General features: G+C 33.2%; 2 protein-coding genes and 1 long non-coding RNA gene across 5 annotated transcripts; all 3 read left to right on the forward strand.

Annotated features, from left to right (window-relative positions):
- The first annotated feature begins 2,628 nt into the window (after nt 1-2,628).
- LOC137834612 (UDP-glycosyltransferase 88F5) lies at nt 2,629-9,356 on the forward strand. Of its 2 annotated transcripts, none has more exons than XM_068642686.2 (2): nt 2,629-3,440; nt 8,558-9,356. In XM_068642686.2, the coding sequence occupies exons 1-2, from the start codon at nt 2,681-2,683 to the stop codon at nt 9,229-9,231; spliced, it is 1,434 nt and encodes a 477-aa protein (XP_068498787.1). In that variant the 5' UTR covers nt 2,629-2,680; the 3' UTR covers nt 9,232-9,356. The 2 variants fall into 2 exon arrangements, with proteins under 2 accessions (XP_068498787.1, XP_068498788.1); XM_068642687.2 differs by having other exon boundaries at nt 2,649-3,440; nt 8,567-9,356.
- A 3,286-nt stretch (nt 9,357-12,642) lies between these two features.
- On the forward strand, nt 12,643-15,014 carry LOC137834613 (UDP-glycosyltransferase 88F5). 2 transcript variants are annotated; one of them, XM_068642688.2, is made up of 2 exons: nt 12,643-13,435; nt 14,211-15,014. In XM_068642688.2, exons 1-2 carry the CDS (start codon nt 12,679-12,681, stop codon nt 14,882-14,884), a joined length of 1,431 nt encoding a protein of 476 aa, XP_068498789.2. In that variant the 5' UTR covers nt 12,643-12,678; the 3' UTR covers nt 14,885-15,014. The 2 variants fall into 2 exon arrangements, with proteins under 2 accessions (XP_068498789.2, XP_090158143.1); XM_090302017.1 differs by having other exon boundaries at nt 12,660-13,435; nt 14,220-15,014.
- A 1,212-nt stretch (nt 15,015-16,226) lies between these two features.
- LOC137836182 (uncharacterized) lies at nt 16,227-20,765 on the forward strand. The gene is made up of 2 exons (XR_011085200.2): nt 16,227-16,350; nt 16,498-20,765. It is a non-coding gene; the product is annotated as an uncharacterized LOC137836182 (long non-coding RNA).
- Nucleotides 20,766-21,656: the final 891 nt, after the last annotated feature.

Genomic DNA, 21,656 nt, shown 5'->3' on the forward strand with positions numbered 1-21,656 from the left:
GTTTTTAATAGAAAAATGATATACTAACCTCCTCCAATATACAACTTCATTTTTCGATCTAATGAAAAAAATACTATTTTTTATATTAATTAAATGATATACATTCAAGCAACATGTTGTTGTGAATATATTCTTTAAAATGAATAAATATCAAATTTCATTTGTTTGTAAAAAAAATATAACACCACTTTCCATTTAAAGATTGATATGGAATGAAGAACTAAATAAAAAAGAACAATTTTTCTTGTTGTTTCACCTTTTTTTGTTGTTGTTAACAATTAATTGGATTCTTTTAGATTGAATTTGGTTTAAAACCTTAAAATCAACTTTATATATATATATATACTTATTGTGAAAATTAATTGTAGTTAGTATTTTAATTAACTTTAATAATGACAAAATTCATTTTAAATCATTGTTATCAAACATAAACAAATATTAAAAAATAATTGAAGCAAACATGGTGGGAGATAATTAATCCTTCTTCCAACACGTGATGCTATTTCTTAATATACTCTTGAATATTCTTTTATTTTTAATTGAAATTCATAATATTTTATAAAACACGAGGTCCACTATATATTAAATAATTGCCTCCTTTAATTATCTGTTTAACCAAATTTATGTCTAATTTATGATGTTTAAAATTTTTTTAATGAAAAAGTATTATAAATGATTCCAACTACGTATTCTTAACTACGAAAATAATTAAAATAAATTGTTTTATATGTAAATTTAGTTCAATTTAAGATTTCATTCCTTCATTATATCAGTATTGATATATCACAGATTTACTTATATATGATATAAAAATTATTTACATTAAAAATCATGTTTGACTTGATAGTTTAAATAAAAAAACTCATGAAAGTTTCACAATTTATTTTAATTATTAACTTTATATCGAAAACACACTTACAGTGATGTTTTTCATCTTTATAATTTTAGAAAACTAAAATTTACAAAAAAAAAATTGACGTAAATTAGCAATTTCATTCAAAACTTATATCAGAAAGTGCATGAGAAATATATTAAACATGCAATTATTAGTTTTATTTTAAATTTAAAACAAGTAGAAAAGTCAATAATAAAACCGAAGACTTTTTTAATCACAAGATTATTTTAAGTGAATGTTGATAATCAAAGAACCCTACCTAATTAGGTGGTAGATTATTTTAACATTATATCAGTTGAATGAACTTCTTTCTAAACTCTTTTAAATAAATAAGATTAAATTTTCCATAAACAAAAAAAAATTAAAACTTATAATTTTTTTATAAATTAAAATATGCAATAAAAAAATAATTTAATAAAGAGGAAGATTGGTCTTTGAGGGAAGAAAAGCTATCTTATGACAACCAATGTTTTTATAGACAACTATTTCATAACGTGATTTTAACAATAAAATATTAAATTAGTTTAAAAACAAATTCATAAAAATATTATTTAAAATTTAAATAAGCTGTATAATAATAATCTAAGAAAACCGAAAGTATGTTTTAACACCCACGTTCAAATTTCTTTTTCTGCACGTGTTCCGCTTGGTGTGCATAAAATAAAGAAATAAATTATTTTGTCGGTGTCAAGGAATCTATCACAGAAAAGGACACACAAAAACTTAAATCATATATTATTATACCTTTTCAATTTTATATTGTTATTTTTTTAATAAGATTAAATATGTTTTTTTATAATCTTATATTATTCAGATATTTGTTCAAATCTTATATGTTATCCTAGTGTTCTTACAATCTTAAATATTGTCTATCAAATTGTTTATGTTTTTTTTCTTCAAAATTCTGATTGTTATTTCAAGTTAAATGAAATTAATGTAAGTGATCCAGTTCAGAATTTAAAATAACATTACTTTTGGATCAGTTGGCACTGGACGACCGAAAGATTTACATTAAATGACTTAATTAAATAAAGAATGTGGTTATACGTGGAACGAGTAGTTATAACCTTCGTGAAACGAGTCAAACACGTTCTCTGAAACACTTCCTGGATTTCAGGAAACCACCAAGCACAACCCAGAGACTACTAAGCATGTCTCTAGCCATCAGTTGCTGGGCCCACATGGCCAAGGCCGAAGTCAACCTACTAAAGGAACTTCTGAAAGAGACGTTTTTTATATGATCAAAGAATTTTCACTGAGCACCATCACTGACTTAACCGTCGGAGTACAAGGTACTCCACCGACTGACCGAATCACGCGAAGAAAAAAAGAGACTTCAAAAATAGGTACAACTTTTTATTATTATTATTATGAAAGTAGCATCTTAACTGTTCTCAGAATTAATTCTATGCACATGGAGACATAACATGCACAGTCCTTTTTACTGAGAGACAGGTAGGCCTTCGGTTTTCGCTGAGTGGAGGTTTTGTTACTCAAGAAAACTCCCATTTTAACATTTGGTATATCGCGTAATATAAAAATAATTGAAATATTTATTTATTTTTTATATAAAATTGATTCATACTACACCACACAAAAAAAAAATCGTATTATAATACAATGAAAAGATATTTAACTATTTTTTAATGTTATTAGTCTAGTTTGTTTTTTAAAAATGAATAAATATCAAATTTCATTTGTTTATACAAAAAAAATATATAAGACCACTTCCCATTTAAACATTGACATGCAAGGAAGGGCTTGAGACAGTGAAGGATAAAAAAAATGGAAGAAGAAAGAATAGTGATGTTTCCATCAGCAGGCATAGGCCACATTGTTGCCATGGTTGAGCTTGCCAAGCTCATCAAAACGCACCGTTTCTCCATCACCATCCTCCTCACCACCGGCCTCCTCGACCACCCCTCCATCGACGCCTACATCCGCCGCATCACCGCCCTCCACCCCTCCATATCCTTCCTTCGCCTCCCCCGCACCACCCCCGCCACCTTTACAACCGCCGTCAGCTTCGCCGCCAAAGGCCTCAGCTTCAACAAAAGAAACGCCCCCCACGTAGCCGCCACCCTCACCCAAATCTCCAAAACCGCCACCATCAAAGCCTTTGTGATCGACCTCTTCTGCGCCACCACCATGGATTCAGCCTCTTCAATGGGTATCCCAGTGTACTTCTTCTTCACTTCCGGCGCCGCCGTTCTCGCTCTATACTCGTACTTTCCGAAACTCCACCAAGAGAGCAGCGTGTCGTTTAAGGATATGGTCGGGGTGGAACTGCGCGTGCCGGGCAACGCGCCGCTGAAGGCGGTGGACTTGCCGGAACCCATTTTGGACAGGTACGACCCTGCGTACTGGGACATGCTGGACTTTTGCACGCGCCTGGCGACGGCGCGTGGGATTATAGTTAACTCGTTTGAAGAGCTTGAGCCTACGGCGGTTAACGCAGTCGCGCAGGGCGCGTGCTTTCCAGATCCGACACGTGCGCCTCGTATTCACTATATCGGTCCTCTCCTCGCGGAGCCGCAACAATCAGGTTCTTGCAATAATTCAAAGTTTCATATTAAGTCACAGCTATCAAAATCAACAATAAAATAATAATCAAATAATTCATATTTAAATATTCAAAATTTATATTAAAAGTGTATCAATAATATTAAACAAATAATTTTAAGTCTAACATAATTTTTTTTTAAAATTTATATAAGATGAGTTATATATATATTAATTGCTTCATTATAATATAATCATATATTATTCTGATTATTTAGAGTAGTCGATGTTAAAAGTAGTCTATATATATTTTCTTATTTTAATTTTTTTAATCTATTTGTACGTATTTTAAAGATAAGACTTTGACAAAGTTTTTAATTTTAAAATAAATAATATTTCACATTGACTATGTTATCTCTCAGATTTTAAGTTAAAATTGACGTCATCTGTAGGTTAAGGGTTGATTCTAGTAAATTTTGGATCTCTAATATATTAATATTGATAAATACTAAATAAATGTAAAATAAAATTTTAAATTAATTCAAGTGTTATAAATTTTCTTTCATCAGTGAATAAATTAAAAATATTGAAGATGCCAGGGTTGATTATTGTTATTTAATTCGCTCTTTTATAAATATATAGAAAAGAATATTAATTAAGTTGCAAAACTTAACGTTGTGATATTATAAATTTTTGTTATGCACATTATTTCTTAAACATATATTAATGATCAAATTGATTTGTTGACCAAATCACCAAAATAGAATACTTTAATAATTCCATAGGAAAGTTCTGTTTGTCCTTTTGCTAACTTTTCCAAAGAGTGTGGCAAATTTTAACGATAAAAAGATATTTTCATATTATTTTTGTCATGTTCTAAGTAATGTCATATTATTTTCAATAAATAAATTAATATTTTACTCTAATGGGTTAGTTTAAAAAAACTCTTAAATAGATTTCATTACTTAAATGACTACACAACATAAAATTATTTATTATCCGTTTGATTTTTAAAAGAAATAACATAAAAGTAAACACAAAACATTTTAATTCATTAAATTAGATGACAGCTTTTTATCTTATTTATAATAAAAAAATTCAAAAATTATTCTTCTTAATCTATGTGGCATAAATGCAGTATAAAAATAGAAAATTATTGCAAAATAGAGGTTCAAATTTCAATCTGTGAAACTAAAATCAATCACAGCTAATATTATTTAACAAAAAATCTTTTTTTTTTCTTTTGTTTGATTATATACTCATATACTCTTCCACATTGGTTTTTTTTTTTTTTTCATTAATTCCCTTTTATTTTATGATCATTTCTTGTTTCTATTTTGGTTGTTACTACTTTATTAGGTGTTCTCATCATCCAATTGAACCCATTTTATTGTTGCCGAAACAATTCAATTTAGGTTATTATTATTTTTTTAAAATAACTCAATTCATGCCTATTGAGAAATTATTATATCTAAATATTTCTTAAACACATTTTTATCACGTTATTTTATTTTAATAGGTTAACATTTAACATTTATATTAATTTTATATATTTTAAAATTAAATTTTTTAAAAAGATAAGCTCACTCAGTGAAAGATTGCTAAAGTTTAATGTGATCTGTGTAAATGGTATTATAAAATTTCCATCTCATTTTTTTAATTATTATATATATTTAAATAACTATATATTCTATTAAAATTAAAATTACTTAATCTCTAGTTGTGGATTTGATATCTCCAAAAATGAAACTATATATCATAGATGATTTAATAATGACTTGACCGTAGATGTCAATAAATTATTTAATACTAAAAATAGAGATTTATAAGATGAGATTTTGAACTTTCTTATATGTGTTTTTCTTATATGTGTTGTAGGAACTAATTGAAGGAAATAAGAAAAGACAAAAGGTTATAGCAACTCATTAAACATAATTGCATAAAATTGCAAAACTGATCTTATATATATATATATATATATATATATATATATATATATAATAATTACAATTACTGGAAGCTATAAACTAGGAATATTAACGGGCCTGTAAATTGACCATTAATGCAATATAACGGTAAAATAGTTTAAGGGTAATAAAATCTGAATTAATAATAATAAAATCTGAATTAATAACCAACATCCTCCCTTAATTCTGATTTAGAACAATCTTCCCAATTTGAGTCATGATATTGTTTTTCTCAATCGCCATCAATTCTTCATTCATAGCCTTTTGCCATTTGGGGTGTTGAATGGCATTGGCAAGTCTCACAGATTCTGAATCAGCAAGAAAAGCAAAGTGAACCAAATCTCCATTGTCATCAACTTCATCATCAAGATTTACTTCGCAATCTTGAAGATGTACAGGTTGTCGTTGCTGCCTTCTTGGTCGCTCCATCATAGTTGCAATTGGAGTTGCAATTTCAGGTTGAATTACATCTTCAGGTTGAACTGCAGGTGCTTCAGAAGTGACTCCATCTTCCACATCATCATTCAAAACATAAATATATCGTTTTTTTGAATCCATTTCAGTTGCTACATTCCATTGTCATTCCTCATCTTCGGTAAATGTAACATCACGACTGATAATCACTTTCTTTGTCATTGGATTGTACAATTTGTATCCCCTATGCTTATATCCAATGAAAATGGTCTTCACTGCCTTATCATCCAACTTTGATCTTGTTGCATTGGGAACATGAGCATAAGTAATTGACCCAAATACCTTGAAGTGTTGCACATTGGGTTTGAATCCACTCCATGCCTCAATCGGAGTTGTGTTAGGAACACTCTGAGTGGGTGATCTGTTTATCAAATATACCGCACATGTTACAGCCTCAGCCCAGAAATAATTTGGCGTACCTTTCGCTTTAAGCATGCTCCTCGCCATGTCCATGATGGTTCTATTATTTCTCTCAGCAACTCCGTTGTGTTGAGGTGTGTAGGGGCATGTTATGTTATGTTGCAACCCAAGTTCTTCACAGTGCCTCTTGAATTCATTAGAGTTGTACTCACCTCCTCCATCACTACGCACCATCTTAATTTGTCTGCCACTCTCTCTTTCAACAAATGCTTTAAATATTTTAAAGTATTGGAATACCTCATCCTTGCTTTTCAATACATAAATCTAGGTTTTCCTTTAAAAATCATCAATAAAGGTTAAAAAATACTTATTACCTCCAACTAATGATATGTTCATCGGGCCACAAACATCTGTATGAACAAGCTCCAAAGGAAATTTTGCACGCCAAGGCTCCTTAACAAATGGTATCCTGTGATTCTTTCCAAAAATGCAAGCCTCACACAATTGATCAGGGTGATGAATATGGGGTAAACCATTCACTAAATTTCTTTTGGAAATATTTTCCAAACTCTGAAAATTTAAGTGCCCAAAGCGTAAATGCCATAACCACGATTCATTATTCACTATTGCATTCAAGCACTTGAAATCACCCATATGAATATCTAATGGAAACATGCGGTTTTTTGATAAAAAGGATTTAAGAATCAAACTACCTTTTTTTTATCAAAAATTGATAATTTATTTTCAACTATGTGCATCACATAACCCTTCTCGGCCAGTTGCTCCATACTCAACAAATTACTTTTCATATCAGGTACATAGAAAACATCATAGATGTACCTGTGATCACCATTCTTCAATGTGATAAGAATTCGCCCTTTTTCAGTCACCGGAACGAACCTGCCATCACCGAATTTCACTTTTGTGCGAAATGAGTCATCCAAATCTGCAAACAACTCCTTCTTACCACACATGTGATTTGTGCAACCTGTATCCAAATACCAAGTATGATTGCTTGGAGTTTCATTTGATGTGGCTGCCATTAGTACTGCATGATCCTCTTCATCTTGTTCATGATTACTGTCTTCTTGAGCACAATTGGCAACATGATTATCACCTTTTGATCTGCACTCATTTGCATAATGGCCACCTTTATGGCAATTATAACACTCAACATTTGATTTATTATAAATGCCTCCTCGTCCTCCGCGTCCACGTTCACCATAAGAGTTATTTGAACTTGGATTGTGATTGGAACCAATGTTGTTTTGCTCAGCGCCTCCATGATTCTGGTCACCACGACCTTTACTACAATAAGTACCATGTTTATGATAGGATCTACCAATTGAGACTTGTGCTTGTAAAGCCTGTTCAATTGGTTTTTTCAATCTTATTGTCATTCATCCGCTGCTCATGCGCTCGTAGGGAACCAGACAATAACCTTACTGTCATTTTTGAAATGTCATTGGCCTCTTCAATTGCGGCAACAACATGTTCAAATCTGGGAGTTAAAGATCTCAAAATCTTTTCCACCTTTGCCTGCTCCGAATGTGTTTCACCATTGCTCTTCGTCTGATTTGTCAAGGCAAGAACTTTGTCTATATAGACATCAATAGTCTCTCTGTGGTTTCCATCTGCAGCAATTCATATTGGCATCATAGGGTTTAAAGACGCACCCTCTTGATCTTATCATCACCTTTATAATTGGTTGACAAAATTGTCCAAGCCTCAGTAGCAGTTGTTGCTCCTTCTATCTGTTCAAACGTCTCGTCATTCATCCCTTGATGGATGAGATACAAAGCCTTATTGTCTTTTTTCTTTTGATCACGATGCGCTACTCGTTGCGCCTCAGTTGCATTACCAGCTAATGCAAATACTCCACTCTCAACGACATCCCATAATTCATGATAATCAAACAAAACTCTCATTTGCACACACCACCGATTGTAATTTTTTCCATCAAGGATAGAGACTGATAATTGGGTAGAGTTCATGATAACAACCTAGCTCTTGATACCAGTTGTAGGAACTAATTGAAGGAAATAAGAAAAGACAAAAGGTTATAACAACTGATTAAACATAATTGCATAAAATTGCAAAACTGATCTTATTCATTTTGATTCACTCAATCATATATATATATATATATATATATATATAATAATAATAATTACAATTACTATAAACTAGGAATATTAACAGGCCTGTAAATTGACCATTAATGCAATATATAACGGTAAAATAGTTTAAGGGTAATAAAATCTGAATTAATAATAATAAAATCTTAATTAATAACCTAACATGATATGAAATGTATCTCTTGAAAATGTGTGATCTCTATGTTTGGTGTCTTCTTCAGATGGAGCAGAGCGAGGAACAGAGAGCAAAGAATGTCTGAGATGGCTAGATGAGCAACCAAGTAGAAGCGTGGTGTATCTGTGTTTCGGAAGCAGAGGATCGTTCTCGGTGTCACAGTTGGGAGAGATAGCAAAAGGGTTAGAGAGAAGTGGAAAGAGGTTCTTGTGGGTTGTGAAGAAGCCATTGGAAGAAGATGGAGCAAAGCAGGGTCAGGAGTTAGCAAAGCCAGGGGATGAATTCGACTTGCCTTCACTGTTGCCAAATGGGTTCCTGGAGAGGACAAAGGATCGAGGCATGGTGGTGAAAGCCTGGGCCCCGCAGGTGGAGGTGCTGAGTCGTGAATCGGTGGGTGGGTTTGTGAGTCACTGCGGGTGGAACTCGGTGCTGGAAGGGGTGGTGGCGGGGGTGCCAATGGTTGCATGGCCGCTGTATGCAGAGCAGCACGTGAACAGGGAGGTGATGGTGGGGGAGATGAAGGTGGCGGTGGCGGTGAAAGAGAGGGAGGAAGATGGGTTGGTGAGTGGTGAGGAAGTGGAGAAGAGAGTGAGAGAGGTTATGGAGAATAAGCAGATCAGAGAGACAAGTGTGAAGCTCAAACACATGGCTATGGCTGCTGTTTCACACTCTGGATCCTCAACAACATCACTTGCCAACTTGGTACATTCATGGATTTAAGGAAAATGTTACTTTCACCATGTTAATGTTAAATTGAGATATATTAGTTTATAACTCTAAGTTGATGAATATAAACTTTAAAATTATATGGTTAATAATGGATTGAGAATTCCAATTTTTTATACTATCACCTTATTATAACTTATATATAGTACTATTATTTTAATATTTTTTTATATTATTTAATTATAAATTTATTTTTTATTATATATATTTATTTTTAAACTAATCACATCCATAATATACCAACTTAAAGAATTATCAAATTATATTTTTTAAATTATATATTATTATTTTTTAATTATAATATCGTGTCTATGGTTTTCAATATACCAACATTTTTTTTTCTTTAATTTACTTAATAGCACCATTGTCAAAATTGTGTTTCGTCATTTGATTTGTAATGTTGTAAAACTAGATGAATTGCCAACTTGCATCACTCATGGAGGTAATAAGAGTTTATAGTTATGTAAAATATTACTTTCACAAGAGTTGGAATGACACCAATTTATCACTTTATCACTTTGATGTTACACAGCATAATTTTAAAATTATTTCTATTTAAATAAAAATTATTTCATTTCTCTTCATATAATATTTTAGTATAAGATAACATTTTTTAATAATATTGGTATAAATTTTATGTTTGTAATTGATACATTATTGATATAGAAGTTTAAGATTTATTTTGAATTTAAAATAAAACCTAAAGAAAAATAATAGATAAACATATTAGATTAACTGAGTTATCATTTACCAAAATGAAAATTGTGTTGATTCTAAACATGTTTTTATCCAATTAATTTAGATGTTATAAAAACTTCATTTTTTCATCGTATACTCTAAATATTCTGATAAAGGAATAATATATAAATAAGGAATGCTAATATTTCTTAATGTACTCTTAAATATTTTTTTTCATTTTTAATTGAAATTCATAATATTTTATAAAACACGAGGTCAACTATATATTCATAATATTTGTAATGGTTTAAACTTTAAACTAGATATTATAATAAAAAATAATTAAAATGTGTTTCTTAATATATATACAATTAATAATTGTAGTATGAAAATAATTGTAATATCTCACTTTGTATATGAAATTATTTTTAGTCTTTTTTTCAAGATTTATTGATTGTTGATGTCCATTATCATTACTTCTACTAGGTTAATAGGTTAATAAAGTGAAATCTCAATTTTATATACAATAGAATTAATTTCAATCATTTTCATGTGAATAGTCTATAATAAAAATATAAAAAAAAATTAAACGTTTTCAATATTATTAGCCTAATTTATTTTTTTTGAAAATGAATAAATATCAAATTTCGAAAAATATATTTAAACATTTTGAATATTAATAATCTAATTGTTTTTAAAAGAAAATTGATATACCTATACAACTCCATATTTCGATTTAAAATTTAAGTTTTTGAATGGAATGACAAAAATACTATTTTTTTTATATCATTAATTAAATGATATACACTCTAAACATGTTGTGAATATATTCTTTAAAATGAATAAATATCAAATTTTATTTGTTTGTAAAAAAAATATAACACAACTTTCCATTTATAGATTGATATGGAATGAAGAACTTAATAAAAGACAATTTTTCTTGTTGTTTCACTTCTTTTTCGTTGTTAAGAATTAATTGGATTCTTTTAGATTGAATTTGGTTTAAAACCTTAAAATCAACTTTATATATATATATATATATATATATATTTATTGTGAAAAGTAATTGTAGTTATTATTTTAATTAACTTTAATAATGAGAAAAATCATTTTAAATCATTGTAATAAAAAATAATTGAAACAAACATGGTGGGAGATAACTAATCCTTCTTCCAACACGCGATGCTATTTTAATATACTCTTAAATATTCTTTTATTTTTAATTGAAATTCATAATATTTTATAAAACACGAGGTCAACTATATATTAAATAATTGTCTCCTTTAATTATCTTTTTAACCATGTCTAATTTATGATGTTTAAAAAACATGTACATATTCACTGATCAATGTAAGTGGCTGTCCCATACAAATGCTTTTTAATGAAAAAGTATTATAAATTATTCCAACTTCGTATTGTTAACTATATATACATTCTGCACTTATAGTACTAAAATAATTAAAATAAATTATTTTATATGTGAACTTGATTTAATTAATTAAGGTTTCATTCCATCATATATTGATATATTACAGATTTACTTATCTATGATATAAAAATTATTTAAATTAAAAATCATGTTTGACTTGATAGTTTAAATAAAAAAAACTCATGAAAGTTTCACAATTTATTTTAATTATTAGCTTTATATTGAAAACACACTTACAGTGATGTTTTTTCATCTTTACAATTTTAGAAAACTAAAATTTATAAAAAAAAAATTGACGTAAATTAGCAATTTCATTCAAAACTTGTATCACAAATTGCACGAGAAATATATTAAACATGCAATTATTAATTTTATTTTAAATTTAAAACAAGTATAAATTTATGACAACCAATGTTTTTATAAACAACTATTTCATAACGTGATTTTAACAATAAAATATTAAATTAGTTTAAAAACAAATTCATAAAAATATTATTTAAAATTTAAATAAACTGTATAATAATCTAAGAAAACGGAAAGTATGTTTTAACACCCACGTTCAAATTTCTTTGTGTGCATGTGTTCCGCTTGGTGTACATAAAATAAAGAAAAAATATTCTTTGACATTGTCACGATATATTTTTATTGTAACTTTTTCAATTTCATATTAATAATTTTTTAATAAAATTAAATATGTTTTTTTATAGTGCTTGTCACGACTTCAAATCTTATATATTTGTACAAATCTTATATATTATATTTATTTTTCTTATAATTTATCCGACAAATTATTTTTACTTTTCTCTACATTGTTCTACTTAAATGTTGAAAAGAATTGAGTATATGCAAAATACTCCGATATTTAAATATTTTCTAGAATGTTCTTAAAATTTAATTTATTCGAGAACAAATATGTCATATTAAATTTTTTTTTTTTCTTTTTTAGTTTCAGTTGTTTTACTTGAATATTTGAGAGGGTGGAGTATCTGGTATCTACTTGGATGCAAAGATACTTTGACGCTCAAGTTAAATGGAATTAATGTAGGTGATTTAGTTCAGAATTTATAATAACATTATCTTTCATCACGAAAGTTCTCTCTTATTTATATTGTTCTAGTCAATCTTATTTTATCATAATAATTAAGAAACACTGAATTTTCGTATTATAATACAACAAACAAGTATTTAACTATTTTTTAATGTTTTTAGTCTAATTTGTTTTTTAAAATAAATAAATATGAAATTTCATTTGTTTATACAAAAAAAAATATAAGACCACTTCCCATTTAAACATTGACATGCAAAGAAGGTTTTGAGATAGTGAAGGACAAAAAATGGAAGAAGAAAGCATAGTGATGTTTCCATCAGTAGGCATAGGCCACATTGTTGCCATGGTTGAGCTTGCCAAGCTCATCCAAACGCACCGTTTCTCCATCACCATCCTCCTCATCACCGGCGTCCTCGATCACCCCTCCATCGACGCCTACATCCGCCGCATCTCCGCCCTCCACCCCTCCATCTCCTTCCTTCGCCTCCCCCGCACCACCCCCGCCACCTTTACAACCGCCGCCAGCTTCGCCGAAGCCCTCAGCTTCAGCGAAAAAAACGCCCCCCACGTAGCCGCCATCCTCACCCAAATCTCCAAAACCGCCACCGTCAAAGCCTTTGTGATCGACCTCTTCTGCGCCAACACCATGGATTCAGCCTCTTCAATGGGTATCCCAGTGTACTTCTTCTTCACTTCCGGCGCCGCCGTTCTCGCTCTGTACTCGTACTTTCCGAAACTCCACCAAGAGAGCAGCGTGTCGTTTAAGGATATGGTCGGGGTGGAACTGCACGTGCCGGGAAACGCGCCGCTGAAGGCGGTGGACTTGCCGAAACCCATTTTGGACAGGTACGACCCTACGTACTGGTACATGCTGGAGTTTTGCACGCGCATGGCGACGGCGCGTGGGATTATAGTTAACTCGTTTGAAGAGCTTGAGCCTGCGGCGGTTAACGCAGTCGCGCAGGGCGCGTGCTTTCCAGATCCGACACGTGCGCCTCGTATTCACTATATCGGTCCTCTCCTCGCGGAGCCGCAACAATCAGGTTCGCTTGCATGCAATACTTCAAAGTTTCATATTAAGTCACAGCTTACAAAATCAACAATAAAATAATAATCAAATAACTCATATTTAAATATTCAAATTTTATTTTAAAAGTGTACCAATAACGATCCGAAGAATTAGATAACTAATATTAAATAATAATTTTAAGTCTAACATAATTTTAAAAAATAATTTTTAAGATGAGTTATATATATATATATATTAATTATTCTGGTATAATACAGTGACATATTATTTAGACTAGTCGAGATTAAAAATAATTTATATACAATTTTTTTTCTTTAATCCATTAGAAGATCGTGATATAGATTTCTAAATCTTAAAACAAACAATACTTTGGATTCACCTTAATGATACTTTCTCTCCGAATTTAGGTCAGAATATCAGTGTCATGTATCTCGGAATTTAGGTCAGAATATGAGTGTCTTCTATATACATTGAGCTTAGTAAATTTTGGATCTCCAACACATTAATACTGATAAATACTAAATAAATGTAAAATAAATTTTTAAATTAATTCAAGTGATATAATTTTTTTTCAGTGAATAAATTAAAAATATTGAAGATGCCAGGGTTGATTATTGTTATTTAATTTGCTCTTTTATAAATATATTGACAAGAATATTAATAAGTTGCCTCTTAGAAGATCAATTAATTATAAGATGAGATTTTGAACTCATTTATATTTATATATTATATATTATGAAATGTTTTTTGTCTGGGATTTTCAAAATTATTGTGTTTGGTGTGTACAGATGGAGCAGCAGCAGGAACAGACAAGAAAGAATGTCTGAGATGGCTAGATGAGCAACCAAGTAGAAGCGTGGTGTATCTGTGTTTCGGAAGCCAAGGATCGTTCTCAGTGTCGCAGTTGGGAGAGATAGCGAAAGGGTTAGAGAGAAGTGGAAAGAGGTTCTTGTGGGTTGTGAAGAAGCCATTGGAAGAAGATGGAGAAAAGCAGGGTCAGGAGTTAGCAAAAACAGGGGATGAATTCGACTTGCCTTCAGTGTTGCCAGATGGGTTCCTGGAGAGGACCAAGGATCGAGGCATGGTGGTCAAAGCCTGGGCCCCGCAGGTGGAGGTGCTGAGTCGCGACTCGGTGGGTGGGTTTGTGAGTCACTGCGGGTGGAACTCGGTGCTGGAAGGGGTGGTGGCGGGGGTGCCAATGGTTGCATGGCCGCTGTATGCAGAGCAGCACGTGAACAGGGAGGTGATGGTGGGGGAGATGAAGGTGGCGGTGGCGGTGAAAGAGAGGGAGGAAGATGGGTTGGTGAGTGGTGAGGAAGTGGAGAAGAGAGTGAGAGAGGTTATGGAGAATAAGAAGATCAGAGAGACAAGTTTGAAGCTCAAACACATGGCTATGGCTGCTGTTTCAGAATTTGGATCCTCAACAACATCACTTGCCAACTTGCTTCATTCATGGATTTAAGGAAAATGTTACCTTAAAATTATTCTATTTGGATAAAAAAATTATTATTTTTTGAATTATAATATTCTGTGTATTTTTTTTCAATCAATTAATAAAATAAAATGAGACCACAACGAAACTATTATAAAAATTTTGTAGTAAAGTTATAAAACTAGAACAAGTGGAATGCCACCAATTTATCACTTTAATATTACACCATATAGTTTCAATGAATAAAAATAATTTTATTTTTCTTTGTAATAATATGATGGAAGATTATCAACATATATTGGTATAAATTTTATGTTTGTAATTGATACATTATTGATATAGTCAATCTTTAGTATTGTACAATCTTTTCTTCTTCTTTTTACCTTATAAAACACGAGGTCAACTATTTATTAAATAATTGCCTCCTTAGATTCTCTGTTTAACCAAATTTATGTATAATTTATGATGTTTAAAAAACATGTACATATTCACTCAATGTTAGTGGGGGGGTAGCCATATCCCATACAAATGTTTTTTTTTTAATGAAAAAGTATTATGAATAATTCCAATCAGCAAGATATGCACTTAATCATATTTTCCCACAACTATGCCTTACAAATCAATATTAATTAGCAACTAATATTAATTATGATTAAATATGTTTTTTATCTTGTAATATAATTCAAAATTAGTTTTTATTTTCTTGTTCAAACTTTTAAACTATATAGATAATTATATTATGGAAATAATTGAAATGAACTTTTTATAGGTAAAATTGACTCAATTTAAGATTTTACTTCATAATTCAATGAAAATAACTATATTAGACATAACTTTGCAACTAAAATAATAATAAATTTTGAATTTTTTTAAATATATTGATAGTCTAAATTTGAACTAGTAAAAAAACATTTTTTTATTATAAATAAAAAAAACAATATTGATCTCTATTAATTAATATTCTATCTCCACTCTTTCAAATTAAGTATCATAGACTCTTAACATAAGCCCTATAAATTAATGACCATCAAATCCAATTTAAGTAGATCTAAATTATGTGACTAATCATTTAGTATAAATTTTGTGATCAACTTCCATCGAATTAGTGACAAGGAAATTAGTACTAGAGTAATTGAAACTTACTTAATGAATTAGAAGAATTTAAAACAATGTTCAGAAATTTCAACAGAAACTCCAAAAAAATATGAACAAATGCAGTAGCAATTCTAAGTACATTTTTTATATACATTGATGGTATTTGAAATGGCCTGCAACAAAGTACAATGTTGGGTGGTTCAGCATTTATGCATAATTACTATTTGAACAACCCCATTTACCATCTTCTATTAAATCATCCTCTTCCCTCTCCTTTGGAACACATCTCAACTTCTTTTTCTTCAGTCTCTCAAACTTTTCATGGTGCCTCCCATGTTCATATTTAAACTGTTACCCTTATGGTTGCTTCTCAAATGGCTACACCATGCTTCATGAAATAGGTATACCTTCTCTATCAACTCTTTTTTCTTTTTTCAATCTTCCACATCACTGCTTTTGTTTCCTACATTTTAATGGATTTGTTCTGTTACTCACTTTTTTGGAGGCATTCATCAATAATTCCTTTTACTTGTTTAAATGTATGACAGGAATTCGCATCAGTTCAACAACTTTCCGTTTCGGTTAATTTCTTATCAGGTTTGTCATGTTTCGCAACCAAATCTTTTTACCGAAGTCCTTCCACCAAGCTTTCAGATCCAATATTATCGGTGTGAAGTATATGTCCCAGGTGGTCTTTGAGTAATCGTTACCAAAATGTTTATCAAGCTGAAGTTTGCTTTGTTGGAGGGATTGCAACTTAGTATATTCGATGACTTTAAAATAAATAAATTTTACAAAATTTGAATCTAATATATTTTCAATTTTGTAAAATTTATTTATTTTAAAGTCATCAAAATATATTGAGGTGCAATACCTCCAACAAAACAAACTTCCGTTTAAGAAACTTATTGGTAACGATTCCCAAAAATACAATAATCCGAAGATTACCTGGGACATATATTTCATATCGATAATGTACCTGAGTGGAGAGATGGGGCCCAGGCACGGTCGGTTGGCGTGGTGTAATTGCTGACGTGTTGATCTTCTTCTCCTCTGGTCGATTGTCCTTTCTTGCTGTCTCCTTTGGTCGGTCGTCCCTTCGTGCTATCAACTTCGGTCGGGCGGGGGAGGGTACCTGCGAAGGCACTCCGACGCTCAAGTAAGTATGAGATTCTAAGCGCAGTTTCGTAAGTGAATGAAAACGTACCTTTCTCTGGCTTGAGCACAGTATTTATAGGATTTTCCGTTCGCTTTCTTCACCATAACCACGTTGGCTAGCCATGTGGTGTAATGGGCCTTCCGAATGAATCCAGCCTGTAACAATTTGTCGGCTTCCTCACGTGCGGCTTGACGTCGTTCCTCGCCTATATGTCTTTTCTTTTGAGCTATTGGTTTAGCTTCTCTATACAGTGATAATCGGTGAGTGATAACCTGTGGGTCTACGCCAGGCATATCAGCGGCTGTCCAGGCGAAAAGATCGGAATTTTTAACAAGTGTCGTCCCGACGGCCATTCGGTCGTCCGGTTTCAGCGAAGTACCGATGTGCGTAGTGTGGCGATCATCGCGAAGCGGGAATGGATGCAAGTCTTCTCCTGCTTCCATACGGGGATCGTCCATGCGAGGGTCGAGGTCAACAAGGGCTATCATTTGACGACGGGACATGTGTCGTCCGGAACGCCGTGTGGGGGAACGTCCTCGTTTTTGCGGGACTCGGTCGTCCGTATTGGTTGTATAGAGTCGTCGAGTTGGCTCACTTTTCAAACTTGCTACATAGCATTCCCTAGCGGTTTTTTGATCGACATGGATGGTTGCAATGTCGTGGTTAGCCGAGGGGAATTTCATGGCTAAGTGTGGAGTGGACACAATGGCTTTTAATCTGTTAATGGACGGACGACCGAGCAGGATGTTGTAGGAAGTTTGTGCGTTAACCAGGAGGTATCGTACGTTTATTGTTTTATGGGGGCCGTCTTCCTCACCAAAGGTTGTGTACAAGTCTATGTACCCCTTAGTATCGACCCGTTCACCTGAGAACCCTACAATTTGTTCGTTATAGGGCTGAATATGTGCTTCTGGGATGTGCATTTTCTTGAAAATGTCCCAATACAGTATGTCGACCGAGCTACCCTGATCTACCAAAGTCTTGGCAATTGCGAACTTGTCAATTTCTACAGTGATGACCATGGGGTCGTCCTGGGCTGGATCTATGGCTGTAAAGTCTTCGTCAGTGAAAGTAATCGGAGGTATATGTGGACGCCTCCTCGTGGTAGCATGAGCGGACTGGATGTCACGAAGATGTTTCTTTCGGGCGGAATTTGAGCACCCGCCACCGGCAAATCCTCCAGCTATATAATTTGTTTCGTGGTTCGGTTCGCCCAAGTTAACGGGTCCAGCAATCATGTTGATGACTTCGCGGATTCGTTGGCGAGGTCGGGCGTTTCGGTCGGGACTTGTGCTACGGGGGCGTGTACGCCGAACGGGGCTTTCGCTGCGTTTTCGCGAAGTCTGGCTACGGTCAGTGTGGCGTTTGTAATCGTTACGGTACGACCGGTCGACACCACTGGAAGGACGGTCAGTATTCCGTGGTGGGGATCTTGAACTCCTTGTCCTCTTGACGAACTGCCGTAAATGGCCAGCTTGGATGAGTTCTTCAATTTTATCCTTCAAAGCTTGACATCCTTCGGTCGTGTGACCGAAATTCTGATGGTATTGACAACGCTTAGCAGTATCTGCATTCGATGGTGTTTGATACTGCTTCAATGTCGGGATTAGGTCCGTTTGTAGTGCTTCATCTAGGGCTCGTCCCCTCGGCACAGTTAAAGGGGTGTAACTGTTAAACCTGGGGATTCGGCCTCCCCTATTCCGGTCGGACCTTGGAGTGGTTCGGACAGTTCGTTCGATCGCGACTTCTCTTTCTTTGCTCGGGGTTTGGTCTTTGAGGACTCCGGATCCGACGGTTTTGAACCGTTGGTGGTAATCAATGTGTTCCTCGATTTGCATGAATTTGGTTGCTCGAGTTCGAAGGTCTTCCATGTCTTGAGGCGGCTTCTTGATGAGACTTTCAGTAAAACGGCTCGGCCGGATGGCCGAGACCAAATGGTGCAATGCAACCTCTTGTTTGAGCCCTCGGATGTTCATGCATGCTTTGTTGAACCTATCTAGAAAGGTTCTAAGAGATTCACCTTTTTCTTGTTGTACCGCTAGGAGAGACATGGAGGACATGTGATGCGGTCGGCTAGTGGCATATTGAGTGGAGAATTTTGCGGCTAGGGTGTCAAAATCGTTAATGGAGTTTGGAGGCAGCTCTGTGAACCAGGTAAGAGGTTCTCCCTGGAGCGACGTGGGAAATACTTTACACCACACATTGTTATCTGTGGTATACAAAGTCATTTGCGTCTTGTAGACATTTAAGTGTTCGTCCGGGTCGGTCGAGCCGTCATAGAGTTTAATGACGAGGCCTCTCCATTTGTCAGGAAGTGGAGTGGTGATAATTTCGTCTGTAAAAGGATGACCCCTTTTCCTTGACTTTCTTTCGACTGTTTCAGCTCTGGAAGCAGGATTGGTATTGGCAGGTGTAGGTATGCGAGAGGCGGTTCGGTCGGCCATATGGGATTGGCCTTCTCGTTCGGGATTATCGACCTGTTGTTGGAGTCGTGCATTCTGCTCTCTTAATAAGGCGATTTCTTCTTCTTGGCGGCGTCTATCTTCTTCTTGGAGGCGTCTATCTTCTTCATGTTGACGATGGTCTTCCATCCCCTTTTGTCGCAGTTCCTCCATCTGAGCTTGGAGGATTTGAATCATAGTCATCTGTTCTGCCATAGCGTCGTTGTTGTTTCTTGTCGCAACCATTATAGCTTCAAAAATTGAAGATTTGCCTCGGCCCCACGGTGGGCGCCAATTGTACCTGAGTGGAGAGGTGGGGCCCAGGCACGGTCGGTTGACGTGGTGCAATTGCTGACGTGTTGACCTTCTTCTCCTCTGGTCGACTGTCCTTTCTTGCTGTCTCCTTTGGTCGGTCGTCCCTTCGTGCTATCAACTTCGGTCGGGCGGGGGAGGGTACCTGCGAAGGCACTCCGACGCTCAAGTAAGTATGAGATTCTAAGCGCAGTTTCGTAAGTGAATGAAAACGTACCTTTCTCTGGCTTGAGCACAGTATTTATAGGATTGTCTAATGGGCTTTCTATCCCTTGGGCTCAGGGTGGTTATGGATATGTCTTGTCAGTCGTGCTCCGGAATACCCGGGGAACATATCTTCTCTAAACGCATATTCCTTATTCTTCGGAGGTGTATCTTAACCACCTTAGCCTGTCACATAAATGCCCTTACATTTATTGTGTACACGGCCGGTCGGCCACGTGCGTTCGTTTCCATTTAGTGTATAAGGCCGGTCGGCCACGTGCGTTCGTTTCCATTTAGTGTATAAGGCCGGTCGGCCACGTGCGTTCGTCCGGTGCCTACCAGTACAGATAATATTTGATCTGAGAGTCTGATGAAAGAATTTAGTAAAAAGATTTGGTTGCGAAGCATTGGAGCATTGTTGAAAATGATACTCACGAAGACGTATGTTGTATTTGAGGCCTATTTGGAGTTGGGAATATTAGTAACCAATATGTTTTTTTCATTTAATTTTAGATGGTTGGTCTATCTGTTTTTCTCCATTGGAAAGAGAGTGACCTTACACTTTCAAGAAGAATAATAGAATCTACACTTCTATTGTAATTTTGTTTCTTATATTTTACAAAATTTACATTTTGAATCTTATTTTTATTTTAGTTTTTAATAATCCATAATTTAATTTCTATATATTTTTATGTAATAATGCTTCTTTAATATTTAAATTCTTTGTAACTTTATTTAACTTTTAGTTTTAAAAACTATTAAATTACATTTAGTAACAATTTTAAATAACTACTTTCCTGTGGACATCATACCTATCATCCCAATTTCACAATGTCTTTTCAAAATAATAAAAATTTAAACTGAAAAATATTTTTTTTTAGATAATTAAAACATGAAAATTTATAAAAATATAGAGGTGAAAGAAATAATTAAAAGTTTAAAAAAATTACAAATTATACAAAATATAGAATCAAAATGCTAAGCATATCTAACATCTAAAAATGCATATTGTGATTGATCTATAATTTTATGTAGCACTTGATTCATTCTATGGGCTAATCTTTAATATCTTATACAACTCACAATCAATGATATATGTTTAAATTTTTCTAATCCTTGTGGATTTTGCACCTTAATTAGGTATGAATTAATGTCAAGAATCAGTGCACAGGTTCCAAATTTCTTTAGCAATGATTTTGTGTGTGCACACAAAATTCATTTTAAATCATTGTAATCAAACATAAAAATAAATTAAAAAAAATTTGAAACAAACATGTGGGAGATAATTAAACCTTCTTCCCCACACGATACCATATAAATAAGGAATGCCAATATTTCTTAATATACTCTTAAATATATATTTTTTTTAATTGAAATTCATAATATCTTATAAAGCACGAGGTCAACTATATATTAAATAATTGCCTCCTTAGATTCTCTGTTTAACCTAATTTATGTATAATTTATGATGTTTTAAAACATGTACGTATTCACTCAATGTTAGTGGGGGTAGCCATATCCCATACAAATGTTTTTTAATGAAAAAGTATTATGAATTATTCCAACTACGATCTAACTATATATTCTGCAA

The sequence above is a fragment of the Phaseolus vulgaris genome, chromosome 5 (genome assembly GCF_051622355.1).
Source record: "Phaseolus vulgaris cultivar YP4 chromosome 5, ASM5162235v1, whole genome shotgun sequence".
Taxonomy (NCBI): Eukaryota; Viridiplantae; Streptophyta; class Magnoliopsida; order Fabales; family Fabaceae; genus Phaseolus; species Phaseolus vulgaris.